General features: G+C 47.7%; 1 protein-coding gene across 8 annotated transcripts in view; it reads left to right on the top strand.

Moving 5' to 3' along the window:
• CACNA1C (calcium voltage-gated channel subunit alpha1 C) overlaps positions 1-19,500 on the top strand; it is a 590,073-nt gene that overhangs the window by 425,510 nt on the left and 145,063 nt on the right. For all 8 annotated transcript variants that reach the window (XM_081130589.1, XM_081130588.1, XM_081130587.1 and 5 more), the window contains one exon: positions 6,549-6,721. In XM_081130589.1, the coding sequence (XP_080986715.1) occupies positions 6,549-6,721 (173 nt within the window). The remainder of the gene's footprint in view (positions 1-6,548; positions 6,722-19,500) is intronic.

Raw genomic sequence — 19,500 nt, 5'->3', positions numbered from 1 at the left:
CTTTGCCATGGGACTCACTGGATTTCCTCAGCCCACTTTCTTCTTCACAAGCCCACACCAGCCCTGCCAAGGCCTCACACCTAAATGCTCCTGGTGACCTGCTCCTGGGTGACACGCTCCGCTGCCTTGGCTCCAAGGGGAGGGGTACAATCTATTTCTGCTCTGCTCCAGGCAGGTCAGCTGCTTTGAATAGCCTTTCCTAGATCTCAAGGGACATTAATGCCGGTAGAAGGTCATAGGAAAGTCATTCCTAATGCATAGACAGAAGGAGTGATCTTCATTTCACTCAGTAATATACTGGGAATGGCCACTCCTACTTCCTGCCATAGCCTAATGCAGTGCAGGAGCACCAGGTTTAGTCCTGGGGACTGGGTGAAGGAACGATTCAGCTTCCACCTTCACCCTTTCCCGTGGTGGGTGGCTTGTTAGAGACTTTGATGACATCATGCCTCTGCCAAGGTAAGAACACACAGGAAACAGGTGTCTTCCCTCAGGGCTAAGAATGATGAGGATAGTGCAGGCCCCTGATTAGCTGCCTGGAGGGTAGAAGGGTTTTCATATTTGTGTTCCCACACAAGAAAATGACCCTGTGTTTCTATGTAAATCACCAAGGAAAGCACTGAAAAAAAAATAGCCTCATCCCCCCCACTAAAGACAGAAATTTAGATATCTCAGCTCTGCACTTGCTGGGTGTTGAGCAACTTCAGCTCTTTAAACTTTAGTTACCTAAGAACATCAAGATGATAATAGGGTGTTGGGATGATAGAGTAAGATCATTTATGTGAATACTTAGCATATAGTAAGTGTTCAGTAATGGTGCCATCATCAAGGATTATTGTTTACATTAGTGAATAGAATCATCAAAAGTTAGAACTAATTCAACCCTTTCTCTTGAAGATGAGGAAGGTGAGCCCAGACGTGTTAAGTGACTTGCATGATGTCACCTTACTGGTAAATATCAGAACAAAGCTCCCATCTTCACATCATTGCCCACTGGATACACGTTCAATGGCTGAACTGTAACAAAAGCCAGAGCTCTGAAACTTTAAAAAACTAATGATTCCATTTTAGAAACAAATCTAAGTAAGCAAAATGCCCCCCATCCCCATCCACCAGAATCTGATATGGAGAGTGGAACTAGACTGTGAACGCCCCTCCTCAAGCAGAATATCTGCCCACAGCCCTTGTTGGCCTTACAAGAAAAGTCACCTTCCTGGTGGTATCAGAGCAGAGACGTCAAATATCAGCAGCTACTGACATGAGAGAAGAGCCACTTGGGGACCATGTCCTGGCCTGACTCAGTCCTAGTGAGTGAGGTGTGTAAAAACACTAGCCCAAAGCCTGGCAAGTAATAACACTCAAATCGTGCGCAGACTTTGAACAGGAACACTAGGCCTTCTGATCTCGGCACCCAAGTCATTGAGTCCGTACATTGTCTCCTGAAGGCCTTCCCAGTACCTGCTCCCTGACCCTTCCCGGAGCAGCAGCCAGCTGCCCAGAGCTCCAGAATGGCTGACAGAGCATCTCCCAAGCCTTCCTGGGCCCCTGGGCACACCCTCTGCCTGGACGAAGAAGAGTCCATGGGCAAGCAGCTCCCTTCCTGGGTAAGGAGCCCTCTCTAATCTGTCAAGAGGGCCGGCCAATCTGAATGGGCTGCCCTGAGTCCATGAAGTGACAAAACCTGGACTCGGGCTCCTGCTGGCTGACTACTTGGTGGTGGCAGTTTGGATTTTGAGTCAGAGTTTCAATAGGCAGGACAAGAGTGCAGCAAAACTCCCACCTTTTCATCAGTTAGGCTCCTGGTTCAGTGAACCTTCCAGAAGCATTCAGAAAATTCTCAGCATCCCATGAAACTCACTGCAGCTACGATGTATGACCAGGAACGAGCATTCGCTGTGTCAGGCTCTGTGCTGGGAGCGCCAGGTAGACTAGCTCATGCAGAGCTCACCACAACCCTCCGAGCGAGATGCTAGTCACAGCTCCATGTTACAGAGAAGAAAAGTGAGGTTATGTGAAGGACCCACCTCACTTCTAACAGATGAAAAAAGGAGGATCCAGGATTAAACCCAAGCAGTGTGAACCCGTAGCCTCTATTCCTGACCTCCATGTTATACTCTCCCCCAACCAATTTGACTGGTTAATCCTATGTCCTGAAATTACAGCCAAGAAGAAGGGAAATGAAGAGTGGACGCTGCCGTGAGGAGGGGCGAGAGAGCGGGCAACAGCCCTGGTCCATGGCAGGCCCCTGGAAACAGCCAGCGGGAGCAGGAAAGGTCCCTGGAGGAAAGTGCAGCGTGGCCAGAGGAGGCTGCAGCAGGGCAGGGCCGTTCAGCACGGGGGCAGGCAACTCAGTAAATCGTAATATCCTTCAGAGAGAACAGCCCCCCACTCAGCAGCACTGCAGGCACGGGGCATTCTGGGACTGGGGGCACGAAACCTACAGCTATCAGTTAAGAATATTTTACAGCCCAGCACAGTCACTGACGCTCAAATTATATCCCTCAGTCATCAAGAAATTGTGCTCGGAGCTTGCTGCTCATGAAGGTAGGGAAGATGACACTCCATAAAGCTTCCATTTAAAAGGTGGAAATGAGAAGTTTGGGCCCTCAGAGGGTCCTTTAGGTGCCCTTTCTCTGGAATACTCCCATATCCAGAACACTGTATTCCTGACAGGGCTGGATAGAGTCAGCGTAAGGAACATACATCTTGTGGATTTTTACAAATTGCTTCCATTATGTATTGATCCTCACAGGCCACGGGCCTGGCATTATACAGATACGAATCTGGTTACATTTACTTTCCCCATCAGAAATCTCAGCCTCCAGCCTGTCAGAATTAAAACAGCAGTGACGATGAGAGTCTCAAAATTGCACCAGAAGCTGTAATCAGCTGTAAGTCCCTGAACTCTAAAAAATCCAGTTCCTTTTTGTTTTTAAGTGATTGTGAACAGAGGGCTTCAGACATGTGCCTGCAGTTGCCAAGAGGCCCAGAACCTCTTAGATGGATAGGCATCCAGTTCTTTCCCATTAGGAGATGGGCATGTCTCTCTCCCCCAGAAAGCAGAGAGCCTGGTGGGTAAGCATGCTACAACTGGAAGGCATAACTGGACCATGGCACAATACCCAGGTCCAGAAGGAAGCAAGAGAAAGCCTTGCGGGTGGAAGCAGAAGAGATGGCAGTGTAGACAGTTGATTCCCATTAGTCTGTGAAGTCCCCACAAATGCTGATTATCAAATCCTGAACCACTGCTCCCAGGAGAAATACAGGGCCAGGTTCCTGTGAGTCTCTGATCACAACATTTTTATCAAATAATCAGTTCATGACCATGAATTTTGTGTGTTTCTGTTTAAATACACTTTAATCATATTGTTGATTTATTATCTTTGAACTTATGGCCAACAGCACTGTAACTCATGACTGAGCAAAGCTCATCCAACACATATTTTCTCTATAAGGCACATCACAGCCTTCTTGCACTTAGGACACTAGACAGCACTTCAGCACTATGCTTGGGGGCCACTGTAAACAGCAAAATCACCAGCAAAAACACAAAAGTGCCAAAAATGTGGCAGTAAACAGACCACGAAAAGGACTTTTATTCAGAGTCTGAGAGCTGAAACAAGGCAGCGCGTCACCTTGTCTGACCTCACCTGGGGTCATGACTTCAGTTTTCTGCCATCCTACAGATGTCTGCTGATGACCTCAAAGGCACATGAGTTATTCACTTGAGGTTACAAATAAATTTTAGCGAGTAGGCAGATTCATAAATACAGAATCTGTGAATAATGAGGCTGGACTGCATTGATTATAGAGGGCCTAGAGCACCAGCCTCCTGTATTGATTGGATTTTCCGCATGTACCTCCCTTTGCACGCTTTACATTAGTGAGAACTGGTCCTCTGGCTCTCCACCCTCATTTTTCATGTTGGCCCTTGCTGGCCAGAGATGTGCTTCTTCCTATGACAAATCCCACAGCTGTGACTGACTGTCTAGCCAGCTTGGTCCCTGGGCCCAGCACAGCCCAACAGGCTGGGGCTTCACGTCTTCATTAACTCAGTCCCCAGAGCAGGTGCCTGGCTGGCATCCAGGCGAGGAGATAAAGAGAGCCAGGCACTGCCACCCAGAAAATTCCTTACTGCTGGGGTCTGGACAGCGAAACCTGGCTCTTCTTCCACTCGGCCTCAGTGTGATTGTTCCCCATGCTCCCTGAGAGCCAAGGGAAGCCGCAGGCTTCAGATCTGACCCTGCCGCTTTTTCATCCCCCTCATGCCCCCAACACACTTCAGTGTTTGCTTTTTCCCTCCCAGTGGTTGTTTACTTTGGGCCCCATAGGTCTTGGGATACAGATGGTGAGTTTTTATTCCACAGGGCAGATCTGTAACAGTACTGGGTCAGTTTTCCCTACTCCAGTTTGACCCCAGTCCTATACTCCCAACTCCAGAAGAAGGATGAGTAGTTGTTTTATAACTAGAACTTGAGCCCTCTGCAAAATATTCCAAAAGAGCCAAAGTAGACCCTCAGTTATTCAGTCACCTTACAACCCAAACCCACTCCCCAGGAGAGGGATGGAGAATGCAGATGCATGTGGCTAGAAAGAGAGTAGAGAGGGGGCCTTGAAGTGTAGTTTTGGAGTTGATTCCTTTGCATGGAGAGGGAACCTCTATGTAAAGTGACTGTCTCCAGAGAGCAAGCCTATGGCCTTGGGCTGTGTGACCAGGTGTAGAGGTTTGGGGGGCAGATGGCTGGCATCTTTCCATGCCCAACCCAATAACAAAAGGAGGGAGGGGCAAAACAGAGTGAGGCTTCCACCTTCACTGCAAGCTGTGAATATGGCCCCTTTTCTCTGGCATTAAATTCCCTGGGAAGGAAATGAAGGCACCGCCAGTTGGCAGGAAGCCCGAGAAAAAGCAAGTTCAATCCAATTAGAATTGGATTCAATCGAATTTAAGAAGAAAATTCCATCCAAACCAGAGCGTCATTAAGGCAGCAGTTGAAGAGAACTCGTTAGCTTGAGAACCCTCACATCTCCCAATTAAAAAGTTCCCTAGGCCAGTCCCAGCCCCAACCCATTTCACCATAAAAATGGTGAGCACTAAAATCTCTCCTAAGCAGCACTAGCAAAATGCAAATACTAGACGGTGTGGTGAGAGAGCCAGCCAATATCACTGAGTGGATTCAGGTGCTGAGCCTGGCCCCTACGGTTTGTCAGTGTGTCCTTCCTTCCCAGGTACCTTTCCTGTAGAGTGTTTGGCTTAGGCAAGAAATTTTTTCAAGGTGGCTTCTGCAGCCTCCTGCCCTAAATTACACTTTTACTGGTGAGAGATGGAGGAATCATGTTTCTAAGAATTAAACAAGATGCCCAGTGCATCACACACACACACACACACACACACACCACTGAGGGCCCCATTTCCCATAGACTGAGTATCAAACACAGGAATGCTCCTGTGTATGATTTGAGAAGGAAAGGCATGGACTTGTTTGGCACGTTAAGAACTAGCCTTGGTCACTGCCTTCTGCTGCCAGCCCTGCCTAGCTAAGAAAAGGAATTTAAAGTCAGAAAATAAGGACAGAACCATAGAAAATAGGAAAGAAATAGCCATTCTGTCAAATTTTTCAATAGGCCCTTTTTTTGGCAAACCCCAATTCAATTCCAATTTCTACTCATTATTACTTTAAACTGAATGCATCATTTAACTTTTATATCATCTTGATTTTATGTAGTTTCCCATTCTGATTAGATTTCTTTTTTAACCTAAAAGGCAGCCCCCAGGACATTTTCTTGTGTTTGGAATCCTCATTGTTCCCTTGTGGGAAAGAACTTTCTCTAGATTAGAAATCCTTCCAGGCAGCTATGAGTGGCAGGATGAACCCTACTCATGAGGACAGAGAAGGAGGGTACTCAATCCCCTGGATCTCAAATCAGTGGAGTACTGGTAAATATTTAACAATTGGCTCTTTGGAGGAGAAAGCCCTGGTTTATAACATTTGCCAATTTCCATGGTGTAAATATTCCCACCATGGCCAATTTCAAGCCACCACAGAGACCTCACTAAAGCCAGAGTTGGGAAGAGCTGTACACAGGTGGCTCTCAGGAGCCACTGCAGTTGAGTGGGCTTCAGCACACAGCTGCCCTTAACACCTTTTGTCACCCAGAGGATCTTGAGATTTTTCTCCTGCCACCCATTACTGGGGAAATGCAAATGCATGTTCCATACTGTTGTGGAGGTTTTTTGGTTACTGTTCGAAAGGAGTTTCCAGGTCATTGGAGAACAGTTGTATTGAAGGAAAGCCTGTAATCATGATCCAGGAAAAAGGGAAATGGATTTTATCCCTCCCCTTCAGTGACTCCTTCCATTTCTGTGAGAGTAAAACCAAACCTGGGATGACTAGAGAAAGATGTCTGTGGAAGTCAGGGCATGTGGGTGGGCTTCCCAGTGCAAAGCCATTCACACTTTTGTTTCCCCTTGTCCCCATCTCTCCTTCATGCCCCACCCTCTCCTTCCTTTCATGTGCTCCCCTGCCCTGCCCACTCCACTCTCTCTCCAGAGAGTTCTCCAAAGAGAGGGAGAAGGCCAAGGCTCGGGGAGATTTCCAAAAGCTGCGAGAGAAGCAACAGCTGGAAGAGGACCTGAAAGGCTATCTGGACTGGATCACACAGGCAGAAGACATCGACCCTGAGAATGAAGATGAAGGCATGGATGAGGAGAAACCCCGAAACAGTGAGCAGCCATCCTCTGTCTTGGCTGGGTTTGGGGAGAGGGAAGAGGTGGTGCGAGGACAGCAGAAACCTTTAACCACCAACCTTTCTTTACAGTTGTCTTCCTGGAACAGCGTTGGTCTCATTGATTGCAATCATTTGCTACTCATAAAAGTTAATGAAATAATTGCTGTTGATCTATAAAGTCTCATATTCCTTTTAGAATCTTTGATCTTAAAGACAGTTGAGAGTTTGCTAAGGTGCACTCTTCACGTTTAAATCAGGCATCCTCCTGCAGGCTCCATCTCTGTGGGCAGAGGGACAGGCTGCCTGCTCCAGACTTGTTCGAAAGAATAATTTCCACCAAGCAGCTCCCTGGAAAGCAGGAATCTCACCCCCTTTGCAGCAGACTTCCAGGCACCATTGTGCTTTCTCATAGGAAAAGGAGCCAAAGGTTTCTCTTAATGAGGTTAGATCCAAAGTACTAAATGGGAAGACCAAGGAAGCCCAGAGGCATTTGACAGTTCGGTTATAGAAACTGAGCCAAATCCCTTCGTCTGGGGCTGCACGGGCAGACTGTTGGCTAGGCTATTGCTGAGATAGAAATGAGAATGATAAATGATACTGACTTCCAAATGTAGGAATGATGGTGAATCATGGGTATTCAGGCTCTCCTCAGATAAGCCCAGTAGTTCTCAAAGTGTGGTCCCTGGACCAGAAGCGCCAGCAGCAGCTGAGACCTTGCTCGAAATGCAAACTCTTGGGCTGCACTTCGCCTCTGCTGGCTCAGAGACTCGCGTGGAGCCCAGCAGTCAGTTTGAACAGCGCACAGGCCGTTGCCGGGTAAATTTGAGAACCACTGGGTTAGCTCTAACTACTCTCCCTGTTTCGTTGGCCCTCAGTCTCTGTGCCGACCACACACGTTCCTCCTCCTCCTGTGTGCAGTCTTTCCCTTTCATTTCACATGTTTGAATAGGTGCGCTTCTGTCTTCAAGCAGCATAACTTGAAAACATGTTCCTGAACCTTGAGCATCTAGGGTAGTCAGGAACCAGGCAGGTTAAATAGCCAACCAACCACGATGTTTGCTGTATGGAGACAGGCAGGTAAGGGTGGGAAGTAGAAATGTTCCCTGAGTGGGAGGGAGATGACAAGACTGAGGCTCAGAGAGACTGATGGAGGTAAGTCGGGCTGAGCAAATGCCTCTCTCCTTAAGGAGGCCAGGAAGGCACAGGACTGCCAGGAGAGCTGACCCAGAGAAAGTACGGCCTTCCCATCAGCTTTGACAGCTCTGTGTGTGCAGGCACGTGTGGACATATGTCCTAGCACATATATGTAAATGCAGTGAGGCTAGTTTCTCGGCCTTGTGAATAGGTATGAGTTATGTCCATGTGTTCAAACTTCAGACTGATTGCTGTGTGTTTCTACTCACTAGTGCTCGAGTTCTGACTGGGAATCTAGAGAAGGATCAGGTGGAGGAAGTGGGGAAGAAGACAGCCAAAGATGTCAACAGAGAACAGAATCTGCTCCCTTCACCAGCTGCTCCCTTTCTGATAACTGCTCAAGGGGCAAATACAAAATTAAAACACACCAACAACAGGGACTGGTAATGACATAACTTAATAACCTAAGGAGCCTTCATGCTCTACTAAGTCATTTGGCAGGTTCAAGACAAGGCCTTCAGTGGATTATAACAGTGAGCAATGATGCCACTGAGGGTCTTTCTGGGAAAATGCTTGGCAGGTTCTATTATACTCTGATGGAACTGTGGAGCAGTTAATTGGTTTGTGGCATGGGGTGGTATGGTAAATAAATACCACAGAGAAGCTTACCTCTGAAACACAGAAACTGGCATCTTGGCCCCTCTCTCCATCCTAAGTCAGGGTGGAGTCCTGGGTCATAATTAATGCTGATTAGCAAGTTTCTTAGCATATTAAAAAAGTGGGGCATCTACTACTTACTGAGCAGTTCAGTTGCCATGCACAGACAAACGTAGTATTCTGTTCTCTGCCTAAAGCAAGAGCTTCCAAGGAGACGTGTGCTGTTCCCTGTCCTGACCATTAAATGAATAAATTCCAAGGAACTCCCAGCATGGAGAATTCTTTGCTGCTGGAGCAGATCACATGGACAAGGCCTGTCCACCACATTTTTGGCCAAGCTTTGGGATGAGTATGATGAGCTCGTATGAATATGATGAACTGCCTAATCCAGCGGACAGAACCTCTGCCAAGGTTTTCAGAAGTCCAAATATGGATGAAATCAGACTCTGGAGACTGCTCTTCCTCCCACCCTGTACTCTTTCTTGGTGGCTCAAGGAGCCTTTGGTGACCGCTTCTTGTCCTCAGCCAGCCTTATCCTAGGAGAGTAGAATGGGAGCCACCACCTTCAGTTGAGAAAAGGGTGGTAGAACAGTTCTACAGGGGCAAGGCAAGGGACTGAGTATATAAAAAGCAAGATATAAAGTAAAATAGACCCATGCAATGAAATGAATGTGAGAGAAATAGTGATGGAGCCAGGAAACCAGTCCAAAGGACTGTGTCTATTGGGGAAGTCCAATAAAAGCAGTTGATGTGATTAAATTATTAGAGAATTGGCAACCTAATAGACTTGCAGAAAAGGCAAGCCTATGGCTCAGAAACTGTATTCTTGTCCTCAGAACTTCATAGTTTGCCCTTGAAAACAAACACAAGGGGAGAAATGCTGCTATAAATTATATGTGTATTTCAATTAAAGTAATCTTAGCCTTTGAAATTGCTAAAAGATTACCATATAGGATATCAGCCAGTTCTTTTCAGCTCAAAAACTAAGTAGTCTTTTAAGAAAAAAGACTCTGGCAAATTCTGCTTTCCCCTGGGCAGAAGGCGGGTTGGCACTTACGAGATGCCCGTGGAGTAGGACATTGGTGAGAGAGAGGTGGCTGCAAGGCAGGATGGTGCAGCGAAACCACATTATATGGTAGGTGAGCTTACCGTGTGGGAGTCCATTCATTCATTTTCCTAGAAAAAGTTACAAACACCACTGAGGGAATATAAAGAGCAGTAGTTGGGAAGACAGAGAAGGAGCATAGTTAGGAAGTACTTCTCTAATTAGAGTAAATGATGTGGCTGGTAAATTACATACAAAAGTATATTCCAGTTTATGCTTGCACCCATCCATCCACCAATTAAAGTCTACCCTGTGCTAGGCACTGCTTCAGGTGCAGGGGAGATAGCAATGAGCAAACTAGTCAAAAATCCCTGTCCTCATAGATCCTACCTCCTATTTGGGGGACAGACAGTAAGTTCAATGGTGTGTCAGAGAGTGGTAAGTGCCATGGAGAAAGGTGAAACAGCAGGAGGGGAACAGAAGTGCTGGGAGACTGTAGTTTAGGTGGGGTGCCAGGAATACCTCACCGAGAAGGTGGCATTTGAATAACGACATGAAGGCGGTAAGGAAATAAATCATATAGATATCAGGCAGCTGATGGAAAGGCCTCAAAGTAGGAGCATGGCTGACGTGTCTGAGGAACAGAAAGGAGGCTAATGTGAGGAGAGGAGTAAGGGGGGAGAGGTGGGCGATGAGGTCTACGGTGACCAGGATGTAGATCGTGGTCGCTGTAAAAACTTGGACTTTTACTAGGAGTGAGCTGGGAAGTCACTGGAGGTTTTGAGCTGAGAAGTGACAGGACTTGACCCATATTTACGAGGAGCTCCCTGGCTGCCACCTGCAGAATGGAAGAGAGGTGGGCGAGGGCAGAGCAGGGAGCCAGGAGGAGGCTCCTAGGAGATGGTTGCACTTTGTCCTGGTAACAATGAGGTGATACAGTCAGGCTCCCAAATGACATCATTTGCTATGTGTTGTGGGAGAGGGAGAAAAATCAGGGAGTTTGCCAGGTGATTTCCCTAAATAGCAGTGAGCGTGGAATCCTCATTTACTGATACAGGGGAGACTGTGAGAGGAGTAGGTGTCAGAGCGGGCGTATCAGGGAAACCATCTTGCACCTTGACGTTTGAAATGCCTGTGTGACATCCATATGCAGGTGGTGAGTAGGCAACTGGAAATTCATCTGAGGTCAGGGACAAATTATATTTTGAGGAGTCAACAACATGTAGAAGGTATTTAAACCTTTTGCCTGGATGAGACCACTTGGGGAGTGGTGTAGAGAGAAATGGGGTGGGGTCTAAGAATCTGGGCCCGTCGATGTTTGGCGGCTGGGGTGTGCGGAAGACCAGCAGAGGGGACTAGACAGGCATGGCAGAGAGAAGGTGGGACAGGCAAGGGCAGTGCTGCTGAGGAGACAAGTAAGGCAAGCACTGGGGGCTCATCATTGATCTTAGCAGTGCAGGGTCCTGGTGCCTTGACAAGAGCTGCTTGGTGCCATAGTGATGGCCAAAGCTTGAGGGCGAACAGAGTCCTGTTTCATGAGTGTCTGGAGTCTGGAGACCTCCCGGGATGGCCTCAAGCAGTGCTCTGCAGACCTCCTGTTTCGGGCATGGCCTACCTGCCAGTTATCTGAGGGTTTCCAGAAAGGGGGGAAGGAGGAGACACATATAACCCAGCTACCTGCATCCCTAAGGGGTCAGCATCCAGTCCTCCATTAGATCCCAATCTGCAGTGGGTTACAGAGAACCTTGGAGAAAAGGACAGCATGATACTCAAGGGCTGTTTCAGGGCCCAAAAGACAGAAATGAGGCAAGAAAGGGACACACTTGTACCCTGTTGCCCTTTGTGCCGCTTCCAGAGTGGTTGCCACATGGGTCTTGGCCTCCAAACCCCTCTGCTCTCTGGAAAAGACAGGGTAATATTGAGGCCTTTGCCCTCCCTCCAAGCAGCAATGAGCATCCCTTTTAAAGGCACCAGTTACAAAACTGTTGCTGCTGCACAGGGGTCCTTGTCATCAGCACTGCTGCCAGGCACAGGGTCCATTTCCTGGCTCAAATGCTGAGTCTGAGAGAAGGCCAGCCACACAGAAAGATAATGATGGAATTTCTTCTCTCTTCTCTTCAAGATCAAAAATGCAATGCATTTATTAAACATCCTATATCCATATAGGAATCTCTCATGTCATTAAGACGATTTAAATAGAGTCCCAGCCCTCTAGAGCTTGGGGTGTAAAACAGATCCCCCCATGGTTATCAATTTCTACATTCAATCATTTGCCAAGTCTTATCAGTTGACCTAGAAAGTCCCTCTTGCCTGCGCCCTGCTCTCCTCTCCCTCTTTGTTCCCCCAGACCAGTAGCCACCTGCCTGCCCTGCTCCCCGGCACTGCTTACACATATCCCACACAATGTAGACAAATCTGTCTTTCTAGAGCTGACATGTCATTCCCTCGCTCAAAAGCTTTGACTATCTCTCCATAGCTACAAAATAAAGCCTTGGCAGATGGGAATGGCTAGAGCACAAAGAGAAAATTAAAAGCTCCTCACCTTGCAAACAAACTCACCCAGGGTAGATCCACTGGGACAGAGAATGTTAGAGCTAGAGGGTTATTTAGGGGTCATGTAGTTAAATTCTCTCATTTTGCAGATGAGAAAATTGAGTCTTGGAGAGAGTAAAGCGATTATCCAAAAGAAAGTCTGAAGCCAATGATAAGCTTCATGTCTTTACACAGATATGTTCAACATCACTAGTTATTAGGGAAATGCAAATTTAGACCATAGTGAGATATCTACTCACCTGTAAGAACAGCTAAAGTAAAAAGTAATGACAGTAGTGACTCGACTTGGATGAGATATGGAGAAACTGGGTCACTTATCCATTGTTGGCTGGAGCAGAGAATGGCACAGGCATTCTGCAAAACAACCTGGCCATTTCTTCAAACAACTAAATATAAGCGTACTTAGCAGTTACACTCCTGGCAATTTACTCCAGAGAAATGAAAAGCTATATCCACTTAAAAATCTGTGCACAAGTATTCATAGCAGCTCTATTTGTAATATCCCCAAACTGGAAACAACCAAAATATACCTCCATGGATGAATGGTTGAACAGTGACATCCATGCTGTGGAATACTACTCAGCAATGAAAAAGAGTAAACCAGACTGCTCCTGCTGTCCAAACAGGTCTGCAGTTTGCTGTTTCTGGACCTTTGTTCATCTTTCCTCCCTCTGCCTAGATCACCTTTTCCCTCTCCTACCCAGCCTGCCAGCCCGTACGGAGAGTGTCTTCACTGACACCCTTCAAGACCCTGGCTGTCAGGACAGGCACCATCAGAGCACTCGGGACCTTCCACCTGCCTCACCAGCATGAGTGGGGATGGCTCAGCCCTGGTGTCAGATAGAAAGCCTTCAGGAGGCAGAGCATATGCTTTACTATCTTTTTATTTGCCTTCCCACCCAGCATTCAGGACAGTGATTTACATTTAATAGACTCCCCCCTCCAAAAAAATGTTGAAAAACTGAATTGAATCCTCTTTGAAGCCAGAGAGTTAAGGTTATGTATCTGCATTGCTGCCTACTTGGCCAGATCCCCTTTGTCTCTTCTTCACTGTACTCATGGTAGGCCCTCGGAGAATGTGTTGTCATTGATAGCGGGGGTAAAAAATTTCGGAATTTAAAAAGTGGACCTAGAAGAACAACTGAAAGAAGGTAGAAATAGATCCATTCGAAGAGAAAGCTGGACCATCAGTGGAGCAAAGGGCATGACCTCGCTCACTCTTGCATTCTCTCTGAGGGGGTCCGTTATTCCATAGCCAGTGTGGAATCACTTTTTGGAGTCTGAGTTGGATAGTGGACACATATCAGCCTCTGTGGGCTCTCCTTGGCTGAAGGCAGAGGCAGGGGGCATACAAGATATAGATGATCACATTTAATCCTCCCTCAGATCATCTCATATGGGTGCTGATATCCCCATTTTATAGATGGGAAGGCTGAGGCTCAGAGAACTTAATTTGTTCATGACATGCAGCTCATATGTTTCACCTAACCTCCAACAGGCCTTGAGTTCAGTTCTGCTGACTGTGCCATACTCCTCTATACCACAATCCTTCCCTCAGTAACGTGTCACTGTCCTCCTCCTTCAGCCAGGGAACTAGAAGAGGGCCCCTCTGGTCCCCAGCTGGAGTAGCTTCTTTCATTATAGCATTTATCACCCTCAGTTTAATATGCAAAGCAAGATGGATGGAGGAAAGGAGAAGAGAGGCAGGAAAAACTGACCTTAAATGTTAACAAAAAGTGGCATGAGTTTGATTTTTTTTTTAAAGGGAGGAGAGAAAAAATAAGATTTATGATTATAAGAACTGTGTTTGAAGCATGAAAGCAGATTATGGCATTATCTTCCTCAAGCAAAAAAAAAAAAAGTTAACAGATCAAAAGCCTCCATTTGGAATGGTTTAAGAGACAGTCTTATGTGGAAGAAGGCATACAATCATGTGACCTACCAGAGTTTCTTCCTTTTGGGGCTGCTTTTGAACTTGATTAGAGGGGCGCAGTGGGCAGCCAGCCAGAGTGCTTGGGACTGAGGTGTTGCAGCTCACTGACCAACCCCTTTCCTGCCTGGGCCAGTTCACCGTGAGGAACATGGCACAACCTGCCTTTGCTGACCCAGGACTGTGCAGGACTGTGGGGCCGTCGCTCTGAGCCCCTGATACTCCCAGGAGCCCCGGCACTGTGGGAGCCTGCAGGGAACCTCTGGCCCGGGACAGCCTCACAGAGAGAGGTTCATGTGTGGAGTTTTGGAGAAGTCCTGTCACCTACCTGAAGTCACACAACTAACTGTTTGACAGATCAGTCTGCCCACTCAGCCTCACCCAGGGTAGACACCAATGAAGTGCTGATTTGATTTTAATTTGGTGTTTTGCAAACCGATCAACACACGTGTGAGCTGAGAGTAGCTCAGCGGAGGGATTGAAGAGGAGGTGACTCATCTTAAATTTCCCTTTGATCCATTTCCTCCTATAACCAGTGCTCAGCCTCCAAACAGAGCACCCAGGCTACAGTTGCCCTTGGCTCCCACCATCCCCCACTCCCTTCCACATAAACACTGGGAGATGAAAACCCCATGTCACATCAAGATGCATTATCTGTCAGAAGGCTGTTAGTGGAGGAGAGACTGACAGCTCCTGCCTCTGTCATTGCTTGCTGATGTGGAAAGTTATCATTTGGTAATGGAGGGAGATTAGCCACGGACTGAGCTCCTATCACGGGAGCGCATGGCATGGGGGCCAATGGAAAAGCATAGAAACTGGGATTGCTGGCCTCAGAATAGTAGCCATTGTGGGGAGACCTCTGGAGTCACACGACGGCCAGACTGTCCTGGTTGTGTGAGAGACACATTTGTGCATTCACTCAACACATGTTAAGTGCCAACTGGGCACTCAGAATACCAAGATAAATAGCACAGTCTGTGTCCTAAGGGGACTTACCGCCTAGGAAAGGAGACAGATGCACAAATAAACAGGTTACAGCAATGAGCTGAAGGTATGAACACGGCACTGGAGAAACACAGAGGAGAGAGAATAGAGTTTGGAAGGAGGTGGAATGGGCTGCCCACCCAGAGGATGATTCCTGAGGAGGGCTGGAACAGTCAGGGCAGGCCAGTGTAATAGGCCGCCCCCAGAGCAAGTCTTGGGCACTTGTTACAGTGAAGGTTGCTTCTGCTCCACGGTTCACTGTGGGTTTGGTGTTGGTAGGAGGGAAGTTCACATCCAGTCTTCAAGGACCGGGACTCGTTTCCCTCCATGGCTGTGCCACCTCCAGGGCCGCAGGGGACTCCTGGGATCCCTGCATCTGGCCAGCGGAAGAAGAAAGGGAGAGGGAGCATGGAGGGGCATGCGAGGGTTTGGAGGCCAGGCCTGGGAGCGTGGGCGTTGCTCCCATCCACATGCCGTTGTCCAGAACACAGTCATCAGCCCCACCCAGCTTCCAGGAGCTGGGAGACAGAGTCCAGCTGAGGGCCCAGGGGACAAAACAACTGGGCTGGGTGGACACTTAGCAGCACCTCTGCTGCCTACGGATCCGTAGCAGTTTATAAACCAAAAGGATGAGAAAGGACATTGTAAGCTGAGGAAGCTGCGTATGTAAAGTGTAGAAGCAAATCATGGGAGGGGGAGGGGAGGGAGGGGGAAGGAGGAGGGGGAAGCTGGAAGGAGGAGGAGAGAGGACGGGAAGGGGGTAAGGGGGAGGGAAGGAAAGATCTTTAGGTTGCACAGGGAAGAAAGCTAAGATCAAGTCAGAAGGGAAGACAGAGGCCTGGTCTCAAAGGGCCTCAGGTGTGGACTTGATCCTCTGGGTAAGGGGCCACTGAAGAGACTGAAGCGGAGGTACGGTGGCTGTGTCCCCGGTTGTGGACAGTTGGTTGGACGGGGTGGGAAGCTGGAAGCAGGGGGATCAGTCATTTCAGAGGGTGATGGGGCCTGAGATGAGAGTCATGGAGGGAATGGATGGGCAGGATGGCCTTCCTGGCCGTCTGCTCCTGCCGGGGGGACCCAGGCGTCTGAGATAAACAGCTCATGCTGCTCCAGACTAGGGTTGGTGGAGAGGTTGCAGCAGTGACCTGTCCTCCTGAGAGCTGGTTTGTCTTGTCTGCTTAGCAGTGGGAGCCCTGTCATGCCCTTTGTCCCTTGATGTTCAAAGGCCTATTTTCTGTCTGTAACCATAAACACACCAACAAGCAGTCCCTTCACCCTGAAAGGTACCACGTGTGGAATTCCAGATAACTCTGTCTCATTTAATCCCTGTCTGATGTGGCTTATGAGAAGGGAAAAAAAGTTGAGTAACAGCCCCAAATATGGGGCTTTGAGGGCTCCACCCTCAGGATTACTTGAGCGATGGCGACCCTCACGCTTCTGGTGACAGCTGAGGAGGCTCCTGCTCCGGTGCAGGGAAAGCCCCCGCCCTCTTAGCAACCCTAGAGCCTCCCTAAGTACTGGACTGCTCCCCATTCCCTCGCTTTGTATTTAAGCCTCCAGGTTAGGGGGGCAGGAATGAAGGCTGTTGGGAACAACAGAGAGTCTCCTGAAGGGAGTTGCTAATGGAAGGGTGCTCCCCTGGGGAGATGGAAGGAATTCTGAAAAGCAGAAGGAAAATGTCAGTGTGAGGCTGAGCTGAAGGCAGGGAGAAGAGGGAAAGCTGGACAGGGGAGGGCTGGTGCTTTTAAGTTTTGTTTCGGTCTTAGCCTGGGCTATTCTAATGCATTACCACAGACTTCGTGGCTTAACCAACGGGCATTTGTCTCTCACAGCCTGGAGGCTGGAAGGCTGAGAAGCAGCGCAGTCAGGTTCCTGCTGCGGGCCATCTTCTTGCTGTGTCCTCACATGGTGGGAAGAGGGCTAGCTGGTCTCTGGACTCTTCTTATAAGGCACTATCTCATTAGTGAGAGCTCTACCCTCATAACCTAATGACCTCCCGAAGGCCCCATCTCCGAATCCTACCATATTGGGATTAGGGTTTCGACATAGGAATTTGGGGGCAACACAAACATTCAGTCCACTGCAGTGATCTTTCCTATCCCTGTGCTAGGCCCTGGATTGGTTGTGGAGCCAAGTGGGTGGCTCCATCATAACCAGAGAATCAGAGCATCCTGAAACCCTGGGGACAAAAGGTTCCCCAGGTCACTGAGTCTATTTCTCAGCCTCTGGGCAGAGCCACATATCCTCCAGGCCTGCCCTGCCCCCTGTCAGTGCTACTGGGGCTGTTTCTACAGGCCCCATCTCCTATCAACTGCTTTGTTTTCTGGAGACAGAAAAGGGCAGATCCTCCCTGCTTACAGTTCTTACAGATTCACTGTCTCTTAGGGATACATGCAGGTTTCAGCACTGTCTCAGGACAGAGCACAGAAGATGCTCAAAGGTAACATAATGAGAAGTGGGCCCTTCTCCTGAAGTCTTTGGAATTCTGCCATTGGGGACAGATGACTCAGGCCTGCCTTGTCACTGTGTCAGATCTAGAATCAGATGGGGCCCGATCTGGTCCAGCAGAGGGTATATAATGAATCAGACACACACGTTAATTCTTCATCTTCTGTTTCTTGTCTGTCAATATTTCTTTCTAACTTCTGGGAGAGGGCAGGAACATTTCACAATGTTTTGATGTTTTACTTCATTGCTCACCTCTCCTCCCCTTTCCTCTTCAAATACATCCAGAGGAATGTCAGAAGTATCCTTATTTTATTTCTCTTTCAGTGAGGCCAGCTAGCCAGCTAAGCATGACAGCCAGGAATGGTTAAGAGAGTATGAAGAATAAAGTCCAAGCTGCTTCTGTAGGACCAGAAAGCTAATATGTTTAAGGCTTGAAAAGGTCAACTGCCTTCTATGGGGCAGAGGTTTGATTTCATCCATTATGTGGTCTTTGGCATAATACTCATTTCATTCAGTGGCTGCAATGGAGATTTATGGAGTAAATGTTATCACAAGCTGAGACTTAATGAGATCTCAACTGTATCTCCTGGATGTCGTGGAAAGCAACCATTTTGGTAATAAATAGAGAACAGCATCTAATTTGTAAATTCCTCTTTCCATTGCTAAGTTTAATCAGATCAGTGGAACTGAAGGGAATTGCTGATGACCACATATTATTTTCCATGCCTTACTCTGGCCAGGAAACATTACTCCTAATGGAAGTGGCATGTTGCTCTGGCAATAGTCGGGATGGCATTTGTCATCAGGCTAACCCAATTGTTGCATATTAAAAAATATGTTTAGACCGAAATCTATTTAAAACCAAAGTGGAACTAAAGCCCCTTATTGCTCTGTTATTAGTGTCACTGCTTCATAGAAGCAAAACTTCTTTCCTAGGAAGCTACCGAAATCTGTAGCAGCAGCCATCCAGCGGCCCCTGAGCCATGTGACTTCATTTTGACCCCTAACTCCTGAAGCATCCAGAGTTAGTCCAGACAGACCACCACGGTGCCCAGATTGTGGTCACAAATACCCTTTCCTGACATGGCAGAGAGAAGGTTAAGGGAACAGAACATGATCTCTGGTGGGTCCTTTCTTAGTTTAGGGTTAATAAAAAAGAATTAAAGTGTCAAAAATGGGTGACTAATGCAGCTATCTTTTTTCCAGTTGTGCTTAAATAGTTTTTCATGGCTAATCCTAATTAAAGATTTTTACAGATTATCTTCTCACAAGTTGCTAAGCAGGGACCATGTCACGGTAAGTTACTGTGAGCACACAGTAGTAACTTCATGAATATTTCATGAAAGAACTGGCGACAATGATGAAGACATCTGGGATGTCGATAGCCCCAGAAAGAACAGGGTGGACTTGGGCCACATCAGCCTCAAGAACACATATATCATTGCCAATAAGTGTTTAGACTCCAGATGACCTTTTAGATGCAGAAAGTGGTCCTGAGGGTCTTCTCTTTGGCCTGTGCTTTGCTTCTTCATTTCCCAATAAATATATAGTGTCTGAGCATCCTACGCACAGAGCAGTCTTCTTGAGTGTTACAGGTGATGGCTGCCACTTACTAAGCACCTCCTCTAACCTCCAAGATTGGTATTATTAGCTTCATTTTTAGAAGAGAAAGATGAGGTTCAGATAATTGGCCCAAGGCCGGCCAGCCAGCAGTAGGCTGAGCCGGGACTCATACCCAGGGCTTTCTAACCATAAAGGCAGGAGAGAGGTGAGCGCAGAGAATGAGGCAGCCCCAGATACCTGCAATAGGAAGGTGGGGGGGGGGGGGAGGCCCCAGAGAGGAAGCCACAGACCTGGTTCCTCGTCTCAGCTCTAATGCTCTGTGACCTTGAACAAACCCTTCCCTCTCTGGGCCTCAATTTCCTAACATGTAAAAATAATACTCAAGAAATCTCTGGTTTTTTTATAAATTCTTGAGCAGTCTGATCCTGGGACTCCCTCTGGCGCTTTGTCCCTGGGTTCTATA

Source organism: Miniopterus schreibersii, assembly GCF_964146895.1.
Source record: "Miniopterus schreibersii genome assembly, chromosome: 2".
Taxonomy (NCBI): domain Eukaryota; kingdom Metazoa; phylum Chordata; class Mammalia; order Chiroptera; family Miniopteridae; genus Miniopterus; species Miniopterus schreibersii.
Note: the sequence above shows the minus strand (reverse complement) of the source record. Positions and strands in the feature narration are given on the sequence as shown.